Raw genomic sequence first — 20,244 nt, forward strand, 5'->3', positions numbered from 1 at the left:
TCCTTCCTGTGTCTCCATTCTCTGTCTGTAAATGTTGAGTCTTTGGTTTTGTCAGTTCGTAATGAAACCATCAGGGTTCAGTGTTGCATTCGTGTGATGGTTGACAAGATAGAGGAGGACACAGGAGAAGCTGGTGGGAAAAGCCTGACAGGAGAACAATGAGGGAAGGAAAGAAATGGGATTGTATCATGGAAAATGGGAAATATGTTAATCTGTTTCGCAGAGCAAGATGGAAGATGAAAACTTAATTTCTAATGGAGGGACATGGGGAGCAGATTGTCTTGCTGAAAGATTTTTGGACACTTGAAGTGAAAATTGTGATGCGCCTGTAAAGGCTAGTGGTGAAAACTCTTTTCTGGTGCATGTGGTTAAAATTATGTAGGCAGAGAAGGCTTCGGTATGGAGCCAAACAGGATGGAAACGGGATAGATTCCTTTAGTAGGTCAATTGGTGTTAGCTTTCAAAATTTAAAGAAGTTTGGAGTACTTGGCATCCTTTTTTATCAGTTGTTTGGCACATGTGTGTTAAGGAACAGACTGAACTTCCATCATTGCTGAGGGTGAGATGGGAAAGTAATCAGTGTGTAACTCACTGTTGCTTTAACTGTTTTCTGCTTTGTTTCAGCTGTGTTTGTTACTGATGGGGGGTGCTGGGAAAGAAGTGATGACTCTTCATATGAATATTTCTTAAATGTAATTCTGGTATAACTATGCTTACTGTGCTGTGCAGAAACTCTGCAGTTCCATAGGAAAGGTGGAGCTCTAAGAACAGTCATGGAAATGCTTTGCAGTGTAGAATACTTTTCTTAAATCAAGTTAGGAACATGTCTGTTTGTTGTACCATGATGCAGAAGGGATTCTGTGGGGCCTGCGAAGGGGTGGATCCAGTTCCCAACTGCACTAACCAACAACACCGACTGCTGCCCCTGACTTGGGAAACATATTTTAGGAAGTCTCATGACTGCAGCACAGGACTGTAATTTTGCTTTGTGACTCATGCTGAGATATAGTCCCTGTGTGTCTTTTTGTCTGGGCACCTAATAAAGCTCTGGCCACACCTGTTTATGGATGCAGCAAAATGGCAGGGAGCTTATTTTTATACTATTGATTCTGATGAATGCCACTTATAATCAACACCTCCATAAGGAACTGGCTTGTGTGCAGAAATGCTCTTTAATTGAAGGGTACACATCAGCAGCGCAATGTTGTCCCAGTGTGTTTATCTCATGAAAGCCAGAACCATTACAGTTATAGAATATCAAATGCTTCTAGTGGGTCATATTTATTTTATGATTTCTATGATCATATATATCTTTTGATGATTTTCAAGATCATTCTTGTTTGTAAATAGTGGGATGTGCTCACTTTAGAACGAGATAATTAATTCTATGAAGGGACCAGATGACAATTTTGGGAAGCATTCCTGTCCTACAGAACATACAGGTCACCATGCTTTTCTGATGAGACAGAAAAATGACTTGCAAGAAGCTGTTAGGTTAATTACTCTTTAGAAAAGGGGGTTAAATTCTAAGAAGTGTGCAGCGCTCTGTTGATAGAATGGCGGTTGCTGGCAGACTAAAACAACAAAAATATTTTGGAAATGATCCCTACTTATTTTAAACAACACAACAAATTGGACCTGTGAATTTTGACAATGGCTTTGGAGCTGGCAGGATTCAAATGTGCATCAAATGAAGCTGCATTTTTATGCATCAGTTTGAATTAAAAATGAAATAACAATTTTAAAAATCAGTGAGAGAGATCTCTAGGATGGTCACTTATTTTTTTCACAGACTGTGACATGGAGCTTAGAGGATGCTTGCAGTCTGTTTTGCCCAGAGCATCTTATTTTCAAACTGAGCTTTGCTCAATGGGATAAGAAGCACTGCCTACTTTTACTGCCCGGTGCTAACAACCTCATCTTCAGACCTCTGTTAACTCAATTATTGTTGTCAACATTTTTGTATAAACATTTATGTTTGTTTTTTGGCACGACACCATTTTTCCCCCACCCACCCCATAGCATTAGAGGTACGTGTAGTGCTTGCAGAACATGCTCTATGTGCATGCTGCACATCATGGCCAACATAGAGCTTATGGTCATCAATCATTTGATTGTTCTTTAAACACTGTTTTAACAGGCATTCGTTGTATAAATGGATCAGGTTATTGACCTTTGCCAGCAATTGCTTGCTACATGTCATCATGGCTTAATGACATTATCAAGGAACATATTCTGTATTGTAGATACTTTAAAGGGTTCATGCATTGTCTCTCACTAGGAGACACGACTGGCTAAAGTATCTTGAATTAGCAAGTTATTTGATGTCATTATTAAAATATGCTGAGCATTTCCAGCTACTTGTACGATAGGAGAGTGAAATACTTCTGTTTTCTGCTAAAGCAAAGCCCAGGAAGAAGAGTTATTTGTCATATTGGTACACTTGTTTTGAAATTCTGCTTCTTTTCTCCTTTACAATTTAATCTTCTACCTGGAATAGAGTGGTGCAGTCCTCTGAATATCCTTTGAAAATTGTTTGACTGGTCTGCAGAGCTCCAGCTGCAACTCCTCCATTTCTAGGAATACTATAGATCTAATTGGCACTATTAAATCATTACAGTACATAATAGATGGAACTTCTGACTAAATCAACTATGTTTTTAATGAAAATAAGAGGGTTTAAATTAGAATGGATACAGCATTCTTTATTTATTTCTATGGGGTGGGAAGGTTGTTAACTGTAATGGCTTATTCAATTTAAAAGAGGGAAAGTAGCCAGTATTCTATAAATGTTCTCTTCTGGTTAAAATTTAAGGTGGTACTGACTTTTCAAATCCCAGATTATAAAACTGAACTACTTCAGCTGGCTATCTGTAAGTTTTTCCAGGATATAGATCTACTGTGATTTCTGTGGCTCCCCATGTCACAATCTTAAAGTTGATTTTCTGTTCACAGGAAACATACACCTATCACACAAATTACATTCTTAGAATCCTATTTTTTCCTTGTTCATTGCATTAAAACGTGGACTGTGCATGAATCAGAGAGTTCTTAAAAGCTTTAAGATGGGTATTAATCAATAAATCTTCATTCTATTGCTAGAAAATAATTAAGTAGCATTATTTTCACTCTACAGCGAAAAGCTGGAGAGGGACTTTTTACAAGGGAATGCAGTGATAGGACAAGGGGGAATGGCTTTAAACTGACAGAGGGGAGATTGGGATTAGATACTAGGAAGAAATTCTTCCCTGTGAGGGTGGGGAGACACTGGCACAGGGTGCCCAGAGAAGCTGTGGCTGCCCCATCCCTGGCAGTGTTCAAGGCCAGATTGGACAGGGCTTGCAGCAACCTGCTCTAGTGGAAGGTGTCCCTGCCTGTGGCAGGGGTTGGAACTGGATGATCTTTAAGGTGCCTTCCAACCCAAACCATTGTATGTTCTGTGATAGTGGAGAGAGACTCTTAGAAGCCTGCAGAACAGATGTGGCCAAAACGCAAATGTTACCCTGTTGTTCTGTAGGCATTCCTTTTTAATCCAGAAAAACTTTTTTTGTACAATGTAAAGATCTTGCTGTACAATGTAAAAATAATTGCTCCACTACATATGAGTCTTAGTCTTTGCTTTTCTCCTACTGCTTGTTTTAGATCCTGTTCTTCAATAGCCCAGATTTCTCTCCCTACATTGTGCTTTGTTCATTAATGTATCCCGGTCAATTCTTTAACTTTTATCTTGTTTTGCTCTCCATTGCTGTGGCAAAATATCTACTCATGTCATTTAATTTTAATGCTGCTTATTACCAAGTTTTCCTGATGCTTATTAGCAGCTTTGCAGTGAAGAACTGAATATAAAGCACAAGGGATGGTCTTCAAGAAAAGTAGGATTAAGGTCAGAAGTAGTGAATTATCCTTCCTTTTGACTCCGTATGACTTTAAGTTAGTTACATCTTTCTTTCGTCAGCTTCTGAGCTGAAAAAAAAAAATTGTAGTAAGACTTTTTACTCGTGGGAATACTGTGGAGATCTCTGTAGTAATAGCTACTCCACATTTTCATAGATTTTAAGATTTGGAAGGAAAACAATAATTAGTTGTCTAGGCATTATTTATTTGTCTGCATTGAGGTTGTAGAAATTCATCAGTTAATTCTGAAATAGAGAAAGCATTCCTACCACACGACTGTAAACCAAGTATAACTTCAAGGAAGAAGGGACAACAAGCAGGTATAAAACTGGTGCAGAGGAGGAGAATCAGGACATAGAAGCACTATTTGAGAGTTTCATCTAAGTAAATCTCCTCACAGCAGCCTCCATTCTTTTTTGCTAGGGTTACATTTGATTGCTGACTTTCACAGCTCACTGTTGGCAATAGGTTTCATAAATGTCTAATCCAGCTGGATTGTCCTGTCTTCACATTTCCTTCTTACATCAAGAGTGCATGCTATTAACAAGAAAAAAAAAGAAAGAAGGAAAGAAGGAGAAAAAAAGCTGGCTGCTTCCGTTATGGGATTTAATATAAACCAGAAAATATAATCTTAATAATTAAAGCCATAAAGGCTGCAGTGGTGTTTTGGTTTGGTTTTGGGGGTGGGGAGAGAGAAATCGAAAGCTCACAACGCATCCTTAGCATCTTCAAGATAGATTCAGAGCTGTGATTTCAGCACCAAGACCTAACAAACGCCGCATACAAAGTGCAGTAAATGTGGTATTCATAAATGTATATGCTCTTTGTGACTTCATGTCAGCAGGGTTCTGTAGACCCTCATTTGTATCAAATAAACTTCAAATGGTAAAGAATACGTGCCAGCCAGGGACGAGTATCACTTTGAATTTTTTCTTGTGTGTCCTAGCTGAAGTAGGAAACATGGCTGTCTCCCTGTTTGTCAAGAGTGAAAAATATGAACTTTTTCTGTAATTATTAGTAATAGTGTCAATTTAATAAATTATTCACTCATGACAACAGGATTTATATTCTATTTGCTGATAGCTTGTGGGGGATGGTGTTTGTTTGAGAAAGGTATAATCTGACAGTAATGCAGTGTACATTGCAAATCTTTATGTCACAACTGTACTGCAGCAGTGAAGACAAGTGGTGATAACTTGTGTCTTACAGTTCCCTCCTTCTTCATCATGGATGATACCCTCATAAACTTGCTAGATTTTGTGCTATTACTTACCCATTCTGGGACTAGACATTTAGAAATTCATCTAAGACAAAGGTTTGTGACTGTGGCTGAGATTTCCATGTACTTCAGAAGAAATTATGATTGCGTGGTACAAAAATGGACAAGAGAAGCTAGATCAGAGATGGCAGGAACATGATGAGGTGATGACTTGTTTATGCTCAGCTCCTCTCAGTCATGGCAACATGGGAGAAAGTGTGGAAATGCTTGAGTAAAAATTTAACGAGTGAATGATATCTGAGCTGAGAAAGGAATAAATATGCTGATAGCAAATGGGAGAGGTCAGACCATGAAGGGATTGACAATGGAAGAAATGTAGCTATTGTTTAATGTGCTGAACTGGGGAGAGGCAATGACATGACTAGAAAGAAAAAGAAGACCACTATGATACCAAAAAAACATTGTTTGTAACAGTTACATTACTGTAAGTAATTCATAGATTTTTGTCAAGGCTGTAATAAGATGTAATGAAGAGGATGTAATAATATAAAAAAAGGGTGAGAGCCTAGAAGATAATTTTAGAAAGGTAGATGGATGGGACCAGTCTGTTTCCTATTGGCGTCATCAAGAAAGAATCAGGCAGTTTGCCCAAAAATGAGGACTGAAAAAACACAACTGAGTAAAAAAAGATGTTAAGGCTGGGTGGTAAAGAAGATGATCATGTTGCATGTCATGAGAATAGATGGAGTGGAGACATGTTAAGGGGACAGGGAACTGCTGTGTTGTGTTGAATTTACATTGAAGGCTAAGCAAGGAGATGGGAGAGGAAATGACAATGTAGGAGAGAGAGAAATCTGTCACTTATTAAATAGTAGCCGAGTTTGTGCATGACATTCTCCAGGCATAAATCAACTGAAGGTCCGTAGGGAGGAAAGGAACCAAAACCAGTGCCTTACACAGCCCTCACAGAGAGGTCAGGATCCTGGGGGCAAAGGGAGGAGGAGTTTTCAAGAGGGAAGGCATGACCGGTTGTGTCAAAGGCACATGTGAATTCTCATCATCTACCAGCTCCTCAACTGGGAAGCTTCCATGTCTCTCCATCCATCCTTGCATTAAGCAAGGGAGCTGGTTCTAGCCATGTCAGTAGAAGCAAGCCAGCACTCTGTTTTGAGCTGGGATTGTTTTTAAAACACTATTATCTCCTACATTCTCTCTGGGATAGTGGGTTTCTAAGAGGAATCCCCACATGCACCCAAGGTTGACATGATAGTTTGAAGTTGAATGAGAGGCACTAAAAAAAAATCTTAATTATTTGCTCTAAGATGTCCTGATAACAGAAGCTAAGCAGTGTCTGGGCACTTGCTTGTTTTAGTGGAATTCTAGTAGAAACAGTATTTACCCCTGTTTTACAGATAAATAGGATAAAAGAAATAAAGTGACTTGCCAAAGTAAATCAAACAGGAAATCTGTGGTCAGCTCATAGTCCCTTGCTTGTAAGTACTCTGTTTTATTTCTTTGTAATAAAAAGCAATTAAAGCAGTAAAAGAAATAAAATAGAAATGAAATAAAACGAAACCCAGCATGTCTTCAGTAATTCCTTTGCCGAAACTTATGATTTGGTGTGAAAGAGGTTGAGGCTTTCCTCATTGATAATACATTAAAAAATTATTAATCATTCTTTTTCCTTAAGTAGGAATAATATTTAATTGCTATGCAAACTAGTTCTTTAAAATCCCATAGTTTTACCCATAATAATCCACAAACATTTAATAAGTCTTAAAATATTCATAACACATGGAGATCATTACTCTTGAGACCTTTGTACAAAGCAGTGAAGTGTGTTAGACATATGGCAGAAACCTCTTCATTTCTTGTTTCTTGCAATGATTATATGAAAGAAAGGAAAATACTCTGTTCTTTTCCCCATTGCAATCTGCATGCCATTGTTTTATCTGCTGTGGGCCAAAGTCATCTCTTACACATACTCACTGAAGAACATGGGAGTTAATCAGGCTTGAATTTAGCTCAGTAAATATAAGTACAATAATGGCAAATTGCTGTTGTGTTTCAGTTTTCCATACAGTATTTCAGATAACAAAAAAGAGGAAATAATTTATTTCTATATTCAACATGATGATAACAGCCCAAACTGTGTTGCATGACAGATGCTGGTACCTAGTTTTTATATTATTGGTAATTATCTAAAGCCGTTAATTGCTGTGACATTGAGTATTAAGAAAAAAACAAACAAGAGTTGATATGTCCTACATTGGAAATGTATCATAAATATCAGAAGCCTTTGTCAAGGTACTGTCAGTAGAGAGAATGAACAGTTTTGTTTTAATTGTATTTAATTGTGATTGTCTAAAGTCGAATGGAACCTCCATGGATTATATCTAAAATAAAACTGTGGTTACAGTATATGGTCATAATCCCCAGATCTGTTGTGTCGAAATGACAGTATAATGAGTAGAAGTTAAAATGTCCTCTGCTTTCAAGTCATCATGGTTGTCATTTGATTAAATAATAGTGCATTCTGTTTGATGTCTTGGCTTTATTATTCAGAAGCACTTCAGTATATGTGTCCTACGTTTATGTTATGTGCTCCTGGCAACCAGGTATCCATATAGGTTCTTATTTACACACCTGCAGTGGATACACTGTACATTTAGCTTGCATGTGTGCTGCTTGAATATGGAATTTTAATTATTCCTCTTAATTATGGTGCATTCACCAAAAAGAGGGAAATCATTGGTCAGGTACAAAAAGAAACTGCTTAGTATTTGAAGGAATTTGATAATTTTGTTGTAGTTCGTAGCTTGGCAGGTGGTAATAATGCTATGCCAGCACTGTCAAAATATGAAAATTAAAGTGACGATGGGTTTTAATGAAATCCATTTGACAAATATAATTAAGGTGTTTTAATATGAAGCCCTGTAATAAAGACTACCGGTGGACTCCCTGAGGTCCTGACTAATTGTGTAGATTGCTTTTAAGCTTTGAATAGTTTTATTGGATAATGAACTGTTAAGAAGTGTTAGATCTTTCTTAAGCAGAATTTGGTTTGAAAAAGAAGAGGAGAGACAGGCCTGAGGTGTGGCATTTTAAACATAATTAGAAGAGAGATTTAAGTTAACATCTTTGATCTTGCTGTCAGTTTTTGATTAGAGCTGTAAATGCTTTAATCAAGTGCAGTGTAGTCATTACATTTCTAACTGTTTTTAAACTGCGAAATTACTGAGACACTGACATCGGTTTAACACTTCCTGAGAATTTCCAGCAAAGTTATGTTTGTAAACTGGGTGTTTGCATTAAAATGTCATACTGCAATAATTTACCAATTCGGTAGATCATGGGATAATTATATTTTGGTGCCCAAATAATCTGCAAATTCTTTATGAGATTGACTATATAATGTCCTGTAGTTGAGGAGAGTGTGCCACTTGAAATTTCATTGTAAAAATAATTTCTAGTATTGTTTTTTTAATTACAATTGTATTCAAACTAGTAGTTATAATGAAAATTAATATATAAGAAGCCAAGTACAGCATCTAAATGCCTTCCATAGGAATACAATCCGTTTAATCATACATATTGCGTTCTGCCAATGTGGATTCCTTCACACCCATTTTAGAAACAAGGAAACAGGCACAAATATTCACCAGCTGTACCACGGTGGCTGAGCCCATAATAATATTATGTTCTCTCAAATCCCTATCTTGTAACATTAAAGACTGCTTAGAGAAATTTCAGAAAGACCAATTTATTTATCTTTTTTACAGGCATCCAAACAGCAGTAAAATGTGAAAACGGCAATGCGGACAGGTATCTAACATCAGTGAGGATAGGTGGCTGGATGGTACCTGCCCATAGGTGGCATGCCTTTCATTTCAAATACAGAGCCCAGCAGTCCGGGGTCCTTTCCCAGATCTGACCTTACTTCCCTGTGTTCTTGATCTTTGAGCATGAGGGAAAATTCAGATGCTTGTCTCTTTACTGTGTCGGGCTAGGGGCATACTGATTTGTTCATGTCGATCCTGTAGAAATGTAGAAATAAGCTACAGCAAAGAAAAACGTACTTGATTTGTGCTGTCTACAGCATACAGAACATTCACACAAATAAATGTTAACAGTGGCCTGCCAGCAAGTCCTACAAAATTGTTAATTACATCCCACAGCAAGCCACCTGATGTCTTTGGCAGCATGTCCTGCATGCTAACGTGTCTGAGGGCTGGCAGACCAGGAGAGAGGGGAGATGTCATCCAAACCTAGGACATCCTCACAGAGACAGTTCATGGCACCTCCAGTGCATCTATCTGCTGGCTGCAGTTCAAGTGACACCCAACAGAGAGAAGCAGTCTCTCAGGTAACCCTGACCCAGATCACTGGGGGCTCAAAGACCAGGTCTAGTAGCTGATGTGGCACTTGGAGCACTGCAGGCAGCTGGTTCAGAAGAATCCAAGCAAAAACTGCTGCCCTGTGCTCTGTTCTGGAGCAATTTGTTTCTAGAGATCTCCAAGTTTGCCCCCAGTTAAACCATATAGCCGTAACCTAATGTAGAGATGCCAAAAGCATCGGTAAGTGTTGCTGAGTTCCTCCATCAGAAGAAATCACACTTGTCATCTTAGACACTTAAGGAAAAATCAGGTTTTGCAACTGTATTTTCTAGCACGGATCCCTTAGAAACAAATTGTGTCTACATGCAGTAAAGGCTCCGTGTAAGTCTACCTCTTAAACACCATCTGAAGAGCTTAACTTGATCCTTTAAATATGATTCTGCTCTGAGGAGTGCTGTAAAAAATCTATTATGGGAAAGTCTTTATTTCCATCTCAGCAATTTCCAGAAGAAGTATCTTTGTTTGACAAGTACAAGAGCAGACACTTTTTTAATGTTGGGGTTTTTTTTGTTGAATATATGTAGCCCTGCAAACTCAGCCTGGATTTTAAAATCAGTCTGGATTCTTTCCTTCTTATATAACTCCTGATAACAGTGATTCTCCAGGCCATCAGATATTTTTCATTGCTCGCTCTGTTCCCTTGCTGTGGGTTTATTGAGGTGGTGGTTTTCTCAGCTTTACTCTGTGTATAATCGAAGGCAACGTTGCAGATGGAAATCACTAGCACTTAGCCCATGTGTGTGAAAAAGGAGTACAATCCATACCTGCATTGGTCCTGCAGGGTAAAAATAAAAGTATAAATAAAGGAAAAATTACTTCAGGTGGGAACGTGTAAGTGGCAGAAGACAGGAGTCCATAAGAAGTGTGCTGTGTAAGCAACACAGAGATGTTTATGTTGATGTTGTGTCCTTTAGGAAAACAAGTTTTTCAATTACTGTATATTTCAAATGAACACAGATTCTAGTCAGTGGGTGTAAATATCATTATGTATAAAACCAAGATTCAAATTGTAATACAATACACAAATTACTAAACTTCGTCCCCAAACAAAAAACCAGCGAAGTGAGCATGTCCTAGAGATCCCTCCAGAGGCCAGAATAATATTCTGGGGCAGAGGTGGAACATGAACCACAGCCAGGTAAATCCATGGATTGTCCTTTCCCTCTGCTCCTTGTCATTCCATCTCCAAGTAGCTGCTTCAGATCTCCAGAGTCCCAATAGAAGAAACATGCTTCTCTGCAAGCAAAACCTCTACCATGGCAAAACTGGTGTGCATTTCACATCACACAGTTTTCTAGTTGTAAATTACCCACTAAATAAACTAGTGCTGTCTTGAAAGGGCTTTTTCCTCTCCAAATTGCCACCTCTTTGGAGAAATATTACATTTTCAAGGGAAACTGAAGCTTCATGAATAATTTTGAATTCATTTTGCCTCCTTTACAGATCAAGTCTTAAAAGGTTTTTGTGGTTTTGGAAGAAACCTTGAACAGTAACTTTCCTCAGCATTCTCTTTATTATTATTTTTTAAACCTCTGTACTTTCAGCCTCCAACTTTACAATACAGATCTTTTATATAGCATTTAGATTTTGAGAGATGTAGTTGGTGAAAAAATGGGAAACGTTGAAAGGATGAGCTAATTAATGTTTCCTCAGCCTACCTGAAGAATGCTATTGTGTTAAGAGTTTTGCCACATACGTAATTTATACCTGTTAAACCTTCGTTTTATCATCTATTACTGAATTCTATGCATCTGTTTGCACTCACTGTGTATAACAAGCATTTCATTTTATATGGAGAAAAAATGGTTTCAGGTACTTTTACTCTACCCGAAAAGGAGAATGGGATTTGCAAATGATAAATGGGGAAGTTGACTAGCTAACTAATAAAGATTTGTCTTAATCAAGTATGATTTGTCAGAACAGGAGCGCACTGGGGTCAGGGCACACGCAATGAATAATACAGCATTCACTGGAGAAAAGGACCAGGCAAAAGGCCTCATAAATATGCTGTGATTACCCATTGCTAATTCGTATTCAAAGAATGAGTTGCACTGAAGCCAGCTTCGAGGTTGCTGAGCTGTTCACCTGCTTTGTGGGCTTTCCGATGTTTAAGAAAGTTTATACATATAAAAATATGAAAACAGTGTGTATATATATACACACACTGTTTTCAGAATGCTTTATTTTTGCGTAAACTACTACACTTTTTGGTCAATGGTTTTAAGCATTATTTATTAATCATCCTCTAGGTTTCTTTTATTCTTCTAATGTCTGGGCACTATTTTCTTTCTATTTTTCATTGTTTAAATATGAATGTGGATACAGCAGGAGATAGTTCTATTCACATTTAGAATGAATTGCTGAACAGTGCAAGAAAGGCTAAAACACTCTTTAGCTTCATGGAAGTATTAAAGATCACACAAGCATAGACTTTTTGCTTGTGTTGCCAACTGTCCTGACTTTCTAATTGGTCTGTGGATTTAGGATAAACCTGGTACATCAGCATGTTGGAGGAAACCCAAGCAAACCCAAAAGTCATTTAATGGGCCTCTGGCTTGGTTTTCATTTGTTGACATTGCTTTTTGCTTCCAAGAGCAATTTCTCAGATTGAAAGAGTTGAAGAATATACTCTTCTCATAGATTTTCTGATGTCCAGAAACTGAGATATTGCAAAGAACCTTGTTCTTATTGATAAGTTTTAGGTACATAAATGGGTCACAAAGAATCAACTTTAAAAAAATATAGAATTGTTGCAGTGCTTACAGATATAACTGGCAGATTTTGTTCTTCATCTTTTTACTGTTTAAATGTCACATGCTGTGGGTTTGTGTAGTTAAATAAGTTTTAAAAATATCTGGCTGCATACTTTAATTTTACAACATATTTCAACATTTCAAAATGTTTTCTTGTCTTTTGAAGACGTAATATAACTTTGTGTTGTTTGCTGGTTGGCTGATAGTCTGTCTCATCTATTTTGTTCTCAATTCTGTGTCTTGAAGTGCATTTATTTCTTTAAGAGTAAATCAGCTATAGCGGTAAGGCCAGCTTTATGAGCCTTGAGCTGCTGAATGCAGGAGTCTGCATTGCCAACTCTCTGCCTACACGTTTTAAGTCTTTGAAATAACTAGGACTGCAGGGTCCAAGGTAATTATTTACACTGCTTTCAGTTTGTAGCAAACTTGGTAGATGGTGGAATGTTTTTTATTAAATTATGACTATGAATCCAGCCTTAGTTACATGAACCAAAGATCACTGTTGTGTCATCTCAGTGCTGTTTGGAGTCACAGGTTTAATTAAGTGATGGCTTGTGGCTCAAGTTTTAGAGGATGTTTCTGCAGCTTAATTTAGATGCAATTAGGATTTTTAATACTCTCCCCTGCTAAATCGCTTTCAGAAAAGTTCAAGATTGTCAGTACTGTAATGAAGCAGCATCCATTCCCTGCACCAAGCTCAGAGCAAGGATGGACTTCTTCTGTCCTGACAGCACTTGAATAGTAGGAAAAGAAGATACTAAGGGCTGGTTCCCAACATCACTTACATAAATGATTGAAATGGGGATAGCAAGTTGTTTACTTATTGATGCACTAAGCAAGGATTTTGTTTGCCTTAGATCTCATTTGAAGGAAGTGAGGGGAAAAATATGTGAAGGGAGGAATCTGGAGCAGAAGAGCATCGCTGAGCTGGTGCATGGCTAGAACAATGGCTGGACTTCAATGTAGGCAAACACTCAGGAGAATCAAAGTCTGCCACCTCCTGTGAATGTTGCTGTGAGGATGTTAGGAAGGGAGCTCAGCTAGCTGGGTGATGGGAGTAGACAGAAAAAAATACATCAGTTAGTGAGAAATGAGTAGTTTTATACCAGCAGATTGATGTAAGTTAGGATTCCAGAAAATGTATGAAACCTTAGAAAAAGAAAAGGCTACTGGAGGTGAAGTTACTAGGCCTGTCATATATCATCTTTCTCCTTTCTGTTTCCTATTTTCTTCTCATTCATCTGCCTTTTTTTTTCCTGGGGAAGGACAGAGTAGGCCTGGACCATGGGAGGTGTTAGTTATGAAATGCTCACAGTTTGTTCTTAAAGGCATGTGGCATCTTCCTCAAATCTTTTCTTTCTTATTTCGAGCAAAGCACAAAGCCTGGGTTCTGATTAAGTGTTCTGGATCTTTTTCTTTCTGGTTTCCCTGACCTTGGGATCAACGGACCCCTTTTACTGTTGGCCAATAGAAATAATTTCATGAACATCCATTATAGCTTATAGGGACCTTTTTCATTTGAAAAATGTTTATATTTTAAGGTTGGTGAACATCTTGGACTTTGGGAGTTTTTTTGATCTCACAGTAAGACTGGGCAACTGTTTTTATCCTCTCTTGCAACTGAACTTCTGACAGCTCTGGAGGTGTTGGATGTTCTCAGTGTATGCTGTTGACTGTCAGTACTCTTTCTACTGGTACGACATTTGCTTCTGCTGAAAAGGCTAACTAGTACCTATAGCATATAGCTAATTTTTATTTCACTGTGTTAAGTGACCACTTAACAGCGTGCAGTTTAACTGCTCTGTGGCAGATCTTGAGACATTCGAGCACCAACTCTCATGTTTCACTGTTCTGTTAATGCTCTACAAATTGTCTCTCCATTGGCTTATAGCCATTATATTATCCTTCATTTATCTGTATTAACCTATACTTGTCATTTAATAACTTTAATGATCTAAATCCTCTGTCTCTAATTATATTGGCTGTTCAATGTAAATATATATCAACTGTGAACTTGTAAATTTATAGGACTTTTACCTGTGTCCCTCCAAGATATGTCATCACTTTCTTTATTAACTTTCTGCTGTCAGAAGCATAAAGCATTTGACTCAGCCCTGAATTCTTATAGCTCCAGCAACATATATTTTCCAAGTTTGTAAATCTGCTTGCTGTCACCTCTGAACAGCTAGCATTTAATGCTTTCTAGCATTTTTTTTCCATAAACTGCTGTTGATGATTTATCTGAATCTCCTAAAATATAAATTTTTAACCTGTCCAAAACAGAGTGGCTTTTGGAAAAAAGTGTCCCAGCCGCAAATATGTTTACTAAGTTTCTGCCTGTGTCAGTGTAGTTCTCCAAAAATCTTCCACAAGCTTTTGTTACCTCTTCAAGCATGCGATGTTTCTGTGCAAAGACAGCACAGAATTGCCCTCCCCAAATGGCGTTACTCACTAGGCATGGCTGAGGATCTCAGGTGGAAGTGTACTCCGTTCCTACTCCGAGTCCTTCTATCACACAGTGGGGTTTTGATTTTATTTCATGATTTTGAAGAACAGCCATCTTGATTTTTAACGCGATCATCTGCTTTTCCCAGTGTAAGTTAGCTTGTCTTTTCCCACTGCTACTTATGTAGTGCAGATGCATGCATTGTACCTATGATGAGATTGGGCAAATCATACTTCCAGGCGTCCTCTCCATTATTAGGCTGGATTTAAACTTTTTTCACATTTTAAACCATAGTAAGATATCTGCTGCCTCTTATGAAACGTACTTATATATAGCTATGGATGCATGTATATATATATATCTACACACGCACAGGGTACACTTTGAGATGAAAGGTGCTGTATAAACCATGTTGGATTATTTTATTTTTCATATGAAAAGAAAAATGGGGACTCTGTCTTCAAAATTCATAAAAATGCATGTTTGTTTTTCCAAAAGCCTAGAGAGGCTTATTCCGTGTCATTCCTGTCTCTTGAGTAAATGTGTTAGTCATTCTTAAGGAAAAGAGTATTATTGACTTGAGTGATTAGAAAAAGCTCTTTCAGAATCAGTTTAGCTGATAAAGTAAATAAATACTTAAATGGCTGGAGGCAAAAAAAAAAAAAGGAAAAGAAAAACCAGTCAAGTACAACTTACTTTGCGTCCTTGATATATGTATGTGTGTAGGTATTAGAAATCAAGCTTTGTGGAACATATATTAAATAATTCTGATTTGTATGTATAAATAAATACTGCCTATAGGTTACAGGCAAATTCCAAAGTAAGGGCATATTCAGAAGTGTAAAGCATCGCTAGAAGTGATCATTGTCTTTTGGGTTTATCTCGATATAAAAGTTGAAAAGCACGTGATGATTTCTGCAAACATGAAGGGGGAAGTTGGGTTTGCATTTGCTGTTTTCTGGGGTTTTGGGGTTTTTTTGTTAGGGAAAATGTCTTCATTCTTCTAACTAATCTCAGTGTTTTAGGATAAGATATGTTGATGGGTTTTCTTTGCATAATGGTCTCATAGAACCAGGCACCATTTGTGTTGGACCCACAACATGGCATTATTAAAGTGTTTAGCACTGAAGAGGCTGATTTCTCAAAACTGTTCAAACACCTTTAAGGAGGAATAAATTCAGAGCTGTGAATTTTAGCATTCACCCTTTAAGGCTGATGCTTGTTAAGTTATGTGCTTTCTCAGAATTTCTTTTCCTGTTCATCACAACGTTTTTTAGGACTGAGGTAATTGCTATATCGATTATTCCTGCCCTCTGTCAGTACATAGATAATAATGATGTAAATGCATTCACCCTTCTGCTTCTCACAGTTTAGCTGTAATTTTAGAGCATAATTTTATGCATCTCTTTGGGAGTTTCAGTTAGAAGAGGCAGCACCACGCAGTCTTTTGTAGGACTTGGGACTGCACTGTACTATACATTATCCATACATACCAACTAAATGGTTGGGATAATCCCCAAATAATTGACGTTGTTAAGATTCTATGGAAATAACACCATTATTGGCAACATGCAACAACCTTCAGTTTGTGCATTGGTCCTAATTCATGCATCTGCACTACAGTGTATCTTAGAAACCTGACCTTTTCACAAAATTGTAGTAGAATCTTCAATGATTTGCATTATAAGTAGTCTGGAAAGATCTATACAGCGCTGTTGCTCTAAAAGCATGAATCTGCCACATAGATGAAGGTTTTAACTGGCAGGAAAACATCAGAGTTGTGGAGAAACTTGAAAAATGATAGGAAGCAAATAGCAATGATATCAAGCTTGTAATTAGCTCTACTGTGGGCTAATGTTACCTTTCTCCAGTCCTGGGCACCTTGACTTGCAAACCAAGTAGAGAGATATGTCTTCATATCATTTATTAGTCTATATTTTCTTTATTTATTAATACTTTTGTTTGACTGCCTTGACCTTCCAACTAAAAATCAAGTTTCACTGTCATCAGTGAATTTTCAGAGTAGAATAAGTATATGAAGAGGATCTGTGGATAAACGTGTGAATCTGTGTTTGCAAACTTATTGTGAGATTATGTTACCTCCGTTATGTCTCTTTGTTCAACTTTTGTTGTTATTTTAGCCCAAAAAAGGCCAAAGATCATCAACTAAAGTGCATGTAGAGTAAAGCTGCTCCTGTAAAATTGATGATCCATCCAATTATTTATCTATAGAGGCTGCTGGGAAGAAACGCAACCATCTCAGTTCTCAGACCCCTCTGCTAGGTTGAACTTCATGGCTGAAGGTTTAATCCCTAAGTGTCATATCAACAATTCATTCTGTGATATTCTGGCTGACATGCTCTCCTTCCTTATTTATTGATGTCTTCAGTCATCGACAATAAGAGGAAAATACACTATTCGTCAAAGTGATGGTGTTTTACCCTCACTTACAGTTGATGCTGCTGTCACATTGATGGTTGGAAAATAAACTCAATCATTATAAAAAGCTAAGAGTATGAACTTGCCAGTGACAGGAAGAAGATGAAAAAAAACCCCACAGTAACTTGCTTAAAATTGGTGTAATAAAAATAGAACTGTTTCCTATAAAGATATTTTTGAGCTTTGTTTGTGAAATTCCAAGGCATTTAAGCCATTTATTTTATAGTTAGTTATAGTTCATTTGAAAGGAAATCTGCTCTTCACACTCCTTTATGTCTGTGCAAACATATGTATAATTTTTAGCAATAAATACTCATTATCGTTTCACCTCATGCTACTTGGTTACTTGTTGATTCTTTTCCCTCTATTTTTAAGGGATTTTGCTTTGGTTTTTCTCACCCAGATTACATTGAATGCATGTATCTGTTTGTTTATTACAGTATTTTGAGTGCTTTGATGAGGAATAAGCTCAGTGTAGTTTCATCCAGTACATCCTTTGACATGCAAACATAGGCAAAGCTCTCTTGAATTGCTTTCTTAGGCTACCATTTGTATAGCTGTATTGCACCTTACAGCTTTTTAAACTCAATAACCATATATCTTACCACATTTCACCTTTGGGAGGCATTGTATATACAGCTAAAAGTAAAGAGCAGCAAGCCAAGAGGGACAAGATAGCATAATGAGGATGTCAATTTGTGGTCAGATATCTGAGGAAATATTTATCTTACTTGTACTGCATTTGGCAACAGATAGAGAAATATATATGTGATGAATTTCCTTAGACTTTATCTGGCAGAGTGTGTACCTTGTGTTAAATGCATTTAGAAAGAAAAAAATTGCTTGTCTCAAATTTTCAAAGTTTGAGGTTATTCTGCGTTGGATTGTTTCCAAAAAATTTACTATATCTATTCAAAAAATAAGAATTGTCATGTTTGCTCTACTAACATATTGGTGAATTTTTAATGATTCATTTTCTTGAGGTTCCTCAAATAATGACATTTTAAGATCCCACTCATTCACCAGCACAAAAGCCAGGCATGATTTTCGTTGTTTATCCAAAAAAAAAAAAAAATCCTGTTTTTGTAGTTTTACTCAGTTTTGCTGTGTATTTCTGGCAAGCTAGCTAAGTAGCCTAAACGAATGTGCACAGAAATGCTGGTTGTCTCACACGTGCTGTGTGTCCTGAGGCAAGCTACAGCTGCTGCAGCTCCTTGTGTCTGTTTCCCCATCTGTAAAATGGGAATGATTTAACTTATTTTTTCTCCTTCAGGGAAATACAGGGTGGGTGTCTTAATGTTTCTATAGAGCTTTGAAGATAAAAATCTCTATACTTGCTGCTAATATTTCAGTGTTAGAGGAGCATTTGACTGAAGCTGTTTGACGAGTAGAGTTTTGGCATCTTGTGTTGTCTTTGTACCATAACTTGAGGCCTCTCCATTATAATTTTGCAACTTTTGGTTCAGCATAAGCTGTGGAAGCAAACAACCCCTGTGTAAACAAATGGTGATGACAGTCGGTTAATGTATATGTCTGCTGTTAAAAACATGAGGAGATCCATTACAGTGTATTTCTAAGCTTGCCAGAATAGTCCATGATGGAGCAAAACAGACACCAGTAACTGGACTTAGCCTGAAATAGCTTTTATTTAAGCATCACTGGTAAATGCTGAGAGGCACAGAGTGGTTTTCTCCTATTATAGCTTCTCAGTGTCTTTAGAAGTATAAGGAGGGCTGGTGTTTTAGCAAAGGCTTCCTGACTTCTTTTCTAAGACTTAGAAAGGAGTGGGCTTAAGAAGCATGTGGGATGTATGAACACCCAGCATTCAGAGCAAACCTGAAAGTCTTCTTGCATTGTTTCGCAGACCAAAGGTCAGCATCAGTTCCCAGGGCCTACACAACCTCAAGAGATTGCAGGGGGACAGCTCCTCATTTGGTTGTTACTTCTTCAGTTTTACATTGCTTGAAAAACTTCAAATTTAGTACAACAATGTCTTCCTCTTTCCAGTTAGGAGCAGTGATTAGGCTACCACATACATTATATGCCGTTGTTCCAATCTAACCCAGCGTTTTGGGGCCTTACAGCCACAAGCTGTTTTTCATGATTTACATTTTGATTTTTTAATGCAGAGCAGATTGGACAGGAGATGCTGGAAAACCTCAGCCATGACAGAGAGAAGATCCAGCGTGCTCGGGAAAGGGTAAGTTTGATAATAAGTAGTTGCTGGTCTCGGATTTTATTTGCTTTGGGCAAGTTCTCTGTGCATACAAAAATAATCCAGCATATTGATTAGTTTTATATAAATCAGCTGCTAAGTCACTAAATTCGCTGTTGGAGGGAAGCTTTCTGTCACTAACATCATAGTTAGGTCAGTTTTCTGTCCTTTGAAAGGTTTCTTATAGTGTCCATTGCAGTGACTTCTTAAACTTTCTGTCTATCAACCTTGCTTTTTGTAGCTGCAAATGCTAATAGTTGCCTCCTGGGGCAGTTCTGTGTGAAAGCAAGAGGTAGTGGTTTATTTGCTGCTCTGTCACTGCAGTTAAGGTAATACATCTATGTCATTTTGGCTTGTATTGCCTCCATAGAGGTCAACTCTGCTCTGTAGAGTTAATGAAGATGCTCAGAAGCCTATCCCATCCAGTGCACACAACTTCTCTGAAGTTCAGTCTAAGAAATTTACCTCTCTGGTTCTGTTTCCACTTACAGAACCAGGCGTGACTACACTTGTGGCTTTGTGTCCATGGCACATTGATCAAATACTTTCCTGAGTGTCCAATTTTGCCAAAGCAAAGTCCTCCTACAGGCCTCTAGCTGACCAAGGCCACTTAAAACTCCTTTATCTGTCCCAGAGAGTTTCTTTACCTGGTTAGCTTTGATTGGTAAAGCCTTATATGATGGCTTTAATGAAGCATCTTCTGTCAGCTGTACTAGGTGCTTTCTGAAGTCCTGGTTACTAGCTACTTTAAAACAGTAAGTATAACTAGATCATTAAATGTAACTAAGGATTGTGAGCACTTATCAGATGTTGTTCAGACAACTGTGTCTTACTTCACCTCCACTCTTCATATCCGTAGTGACTGCTGAGTCTGAGATGCT

The 20,244-nt window shown here is 37.7% G+C and overlaps 1 protein-coding gene across 4 annotated transcripts in view; it reads left to right on the forward strand.

Moving 5' to 3' along the window:
- VTI1A (vesicle transport through interaction with t-SNAREs 1A) overlaps positions 1 to 20,244 on the forward strand; it is a 278,533-nt gene that overhangs the window by 146,396 nt on the left and 111,893 nt on the right. For all 4 annotated transcript variants that reach the window (XM_030488676.1, XM_030488674.1, XM_030488678.1 and 1 more), the window contains one exon: positions 19,278 to 19,348. In XM_030488676.1, coding sequence (XP_030344536.1) covers positions 19,278 to 19,348 — 71 coding nt within the window. The remainder of the gene's footprint in view (positions 1 to 19,277; positions 19,349 to 20,244) is intronic.

Source organism: Strigops habroptila, chromosome 5, assembly GCF_004027225.2.
Source record: "Strigops habroptila isolate Jane chromosome 5, bStrHab1.2.pri, whole genome shotgun sequence".
Lineage (NCBI taxonomy): Eukaryota > Metazoa > Chordata > Aves > Psittaciformes > Psittacidae > Strigops > Strigops habroptila.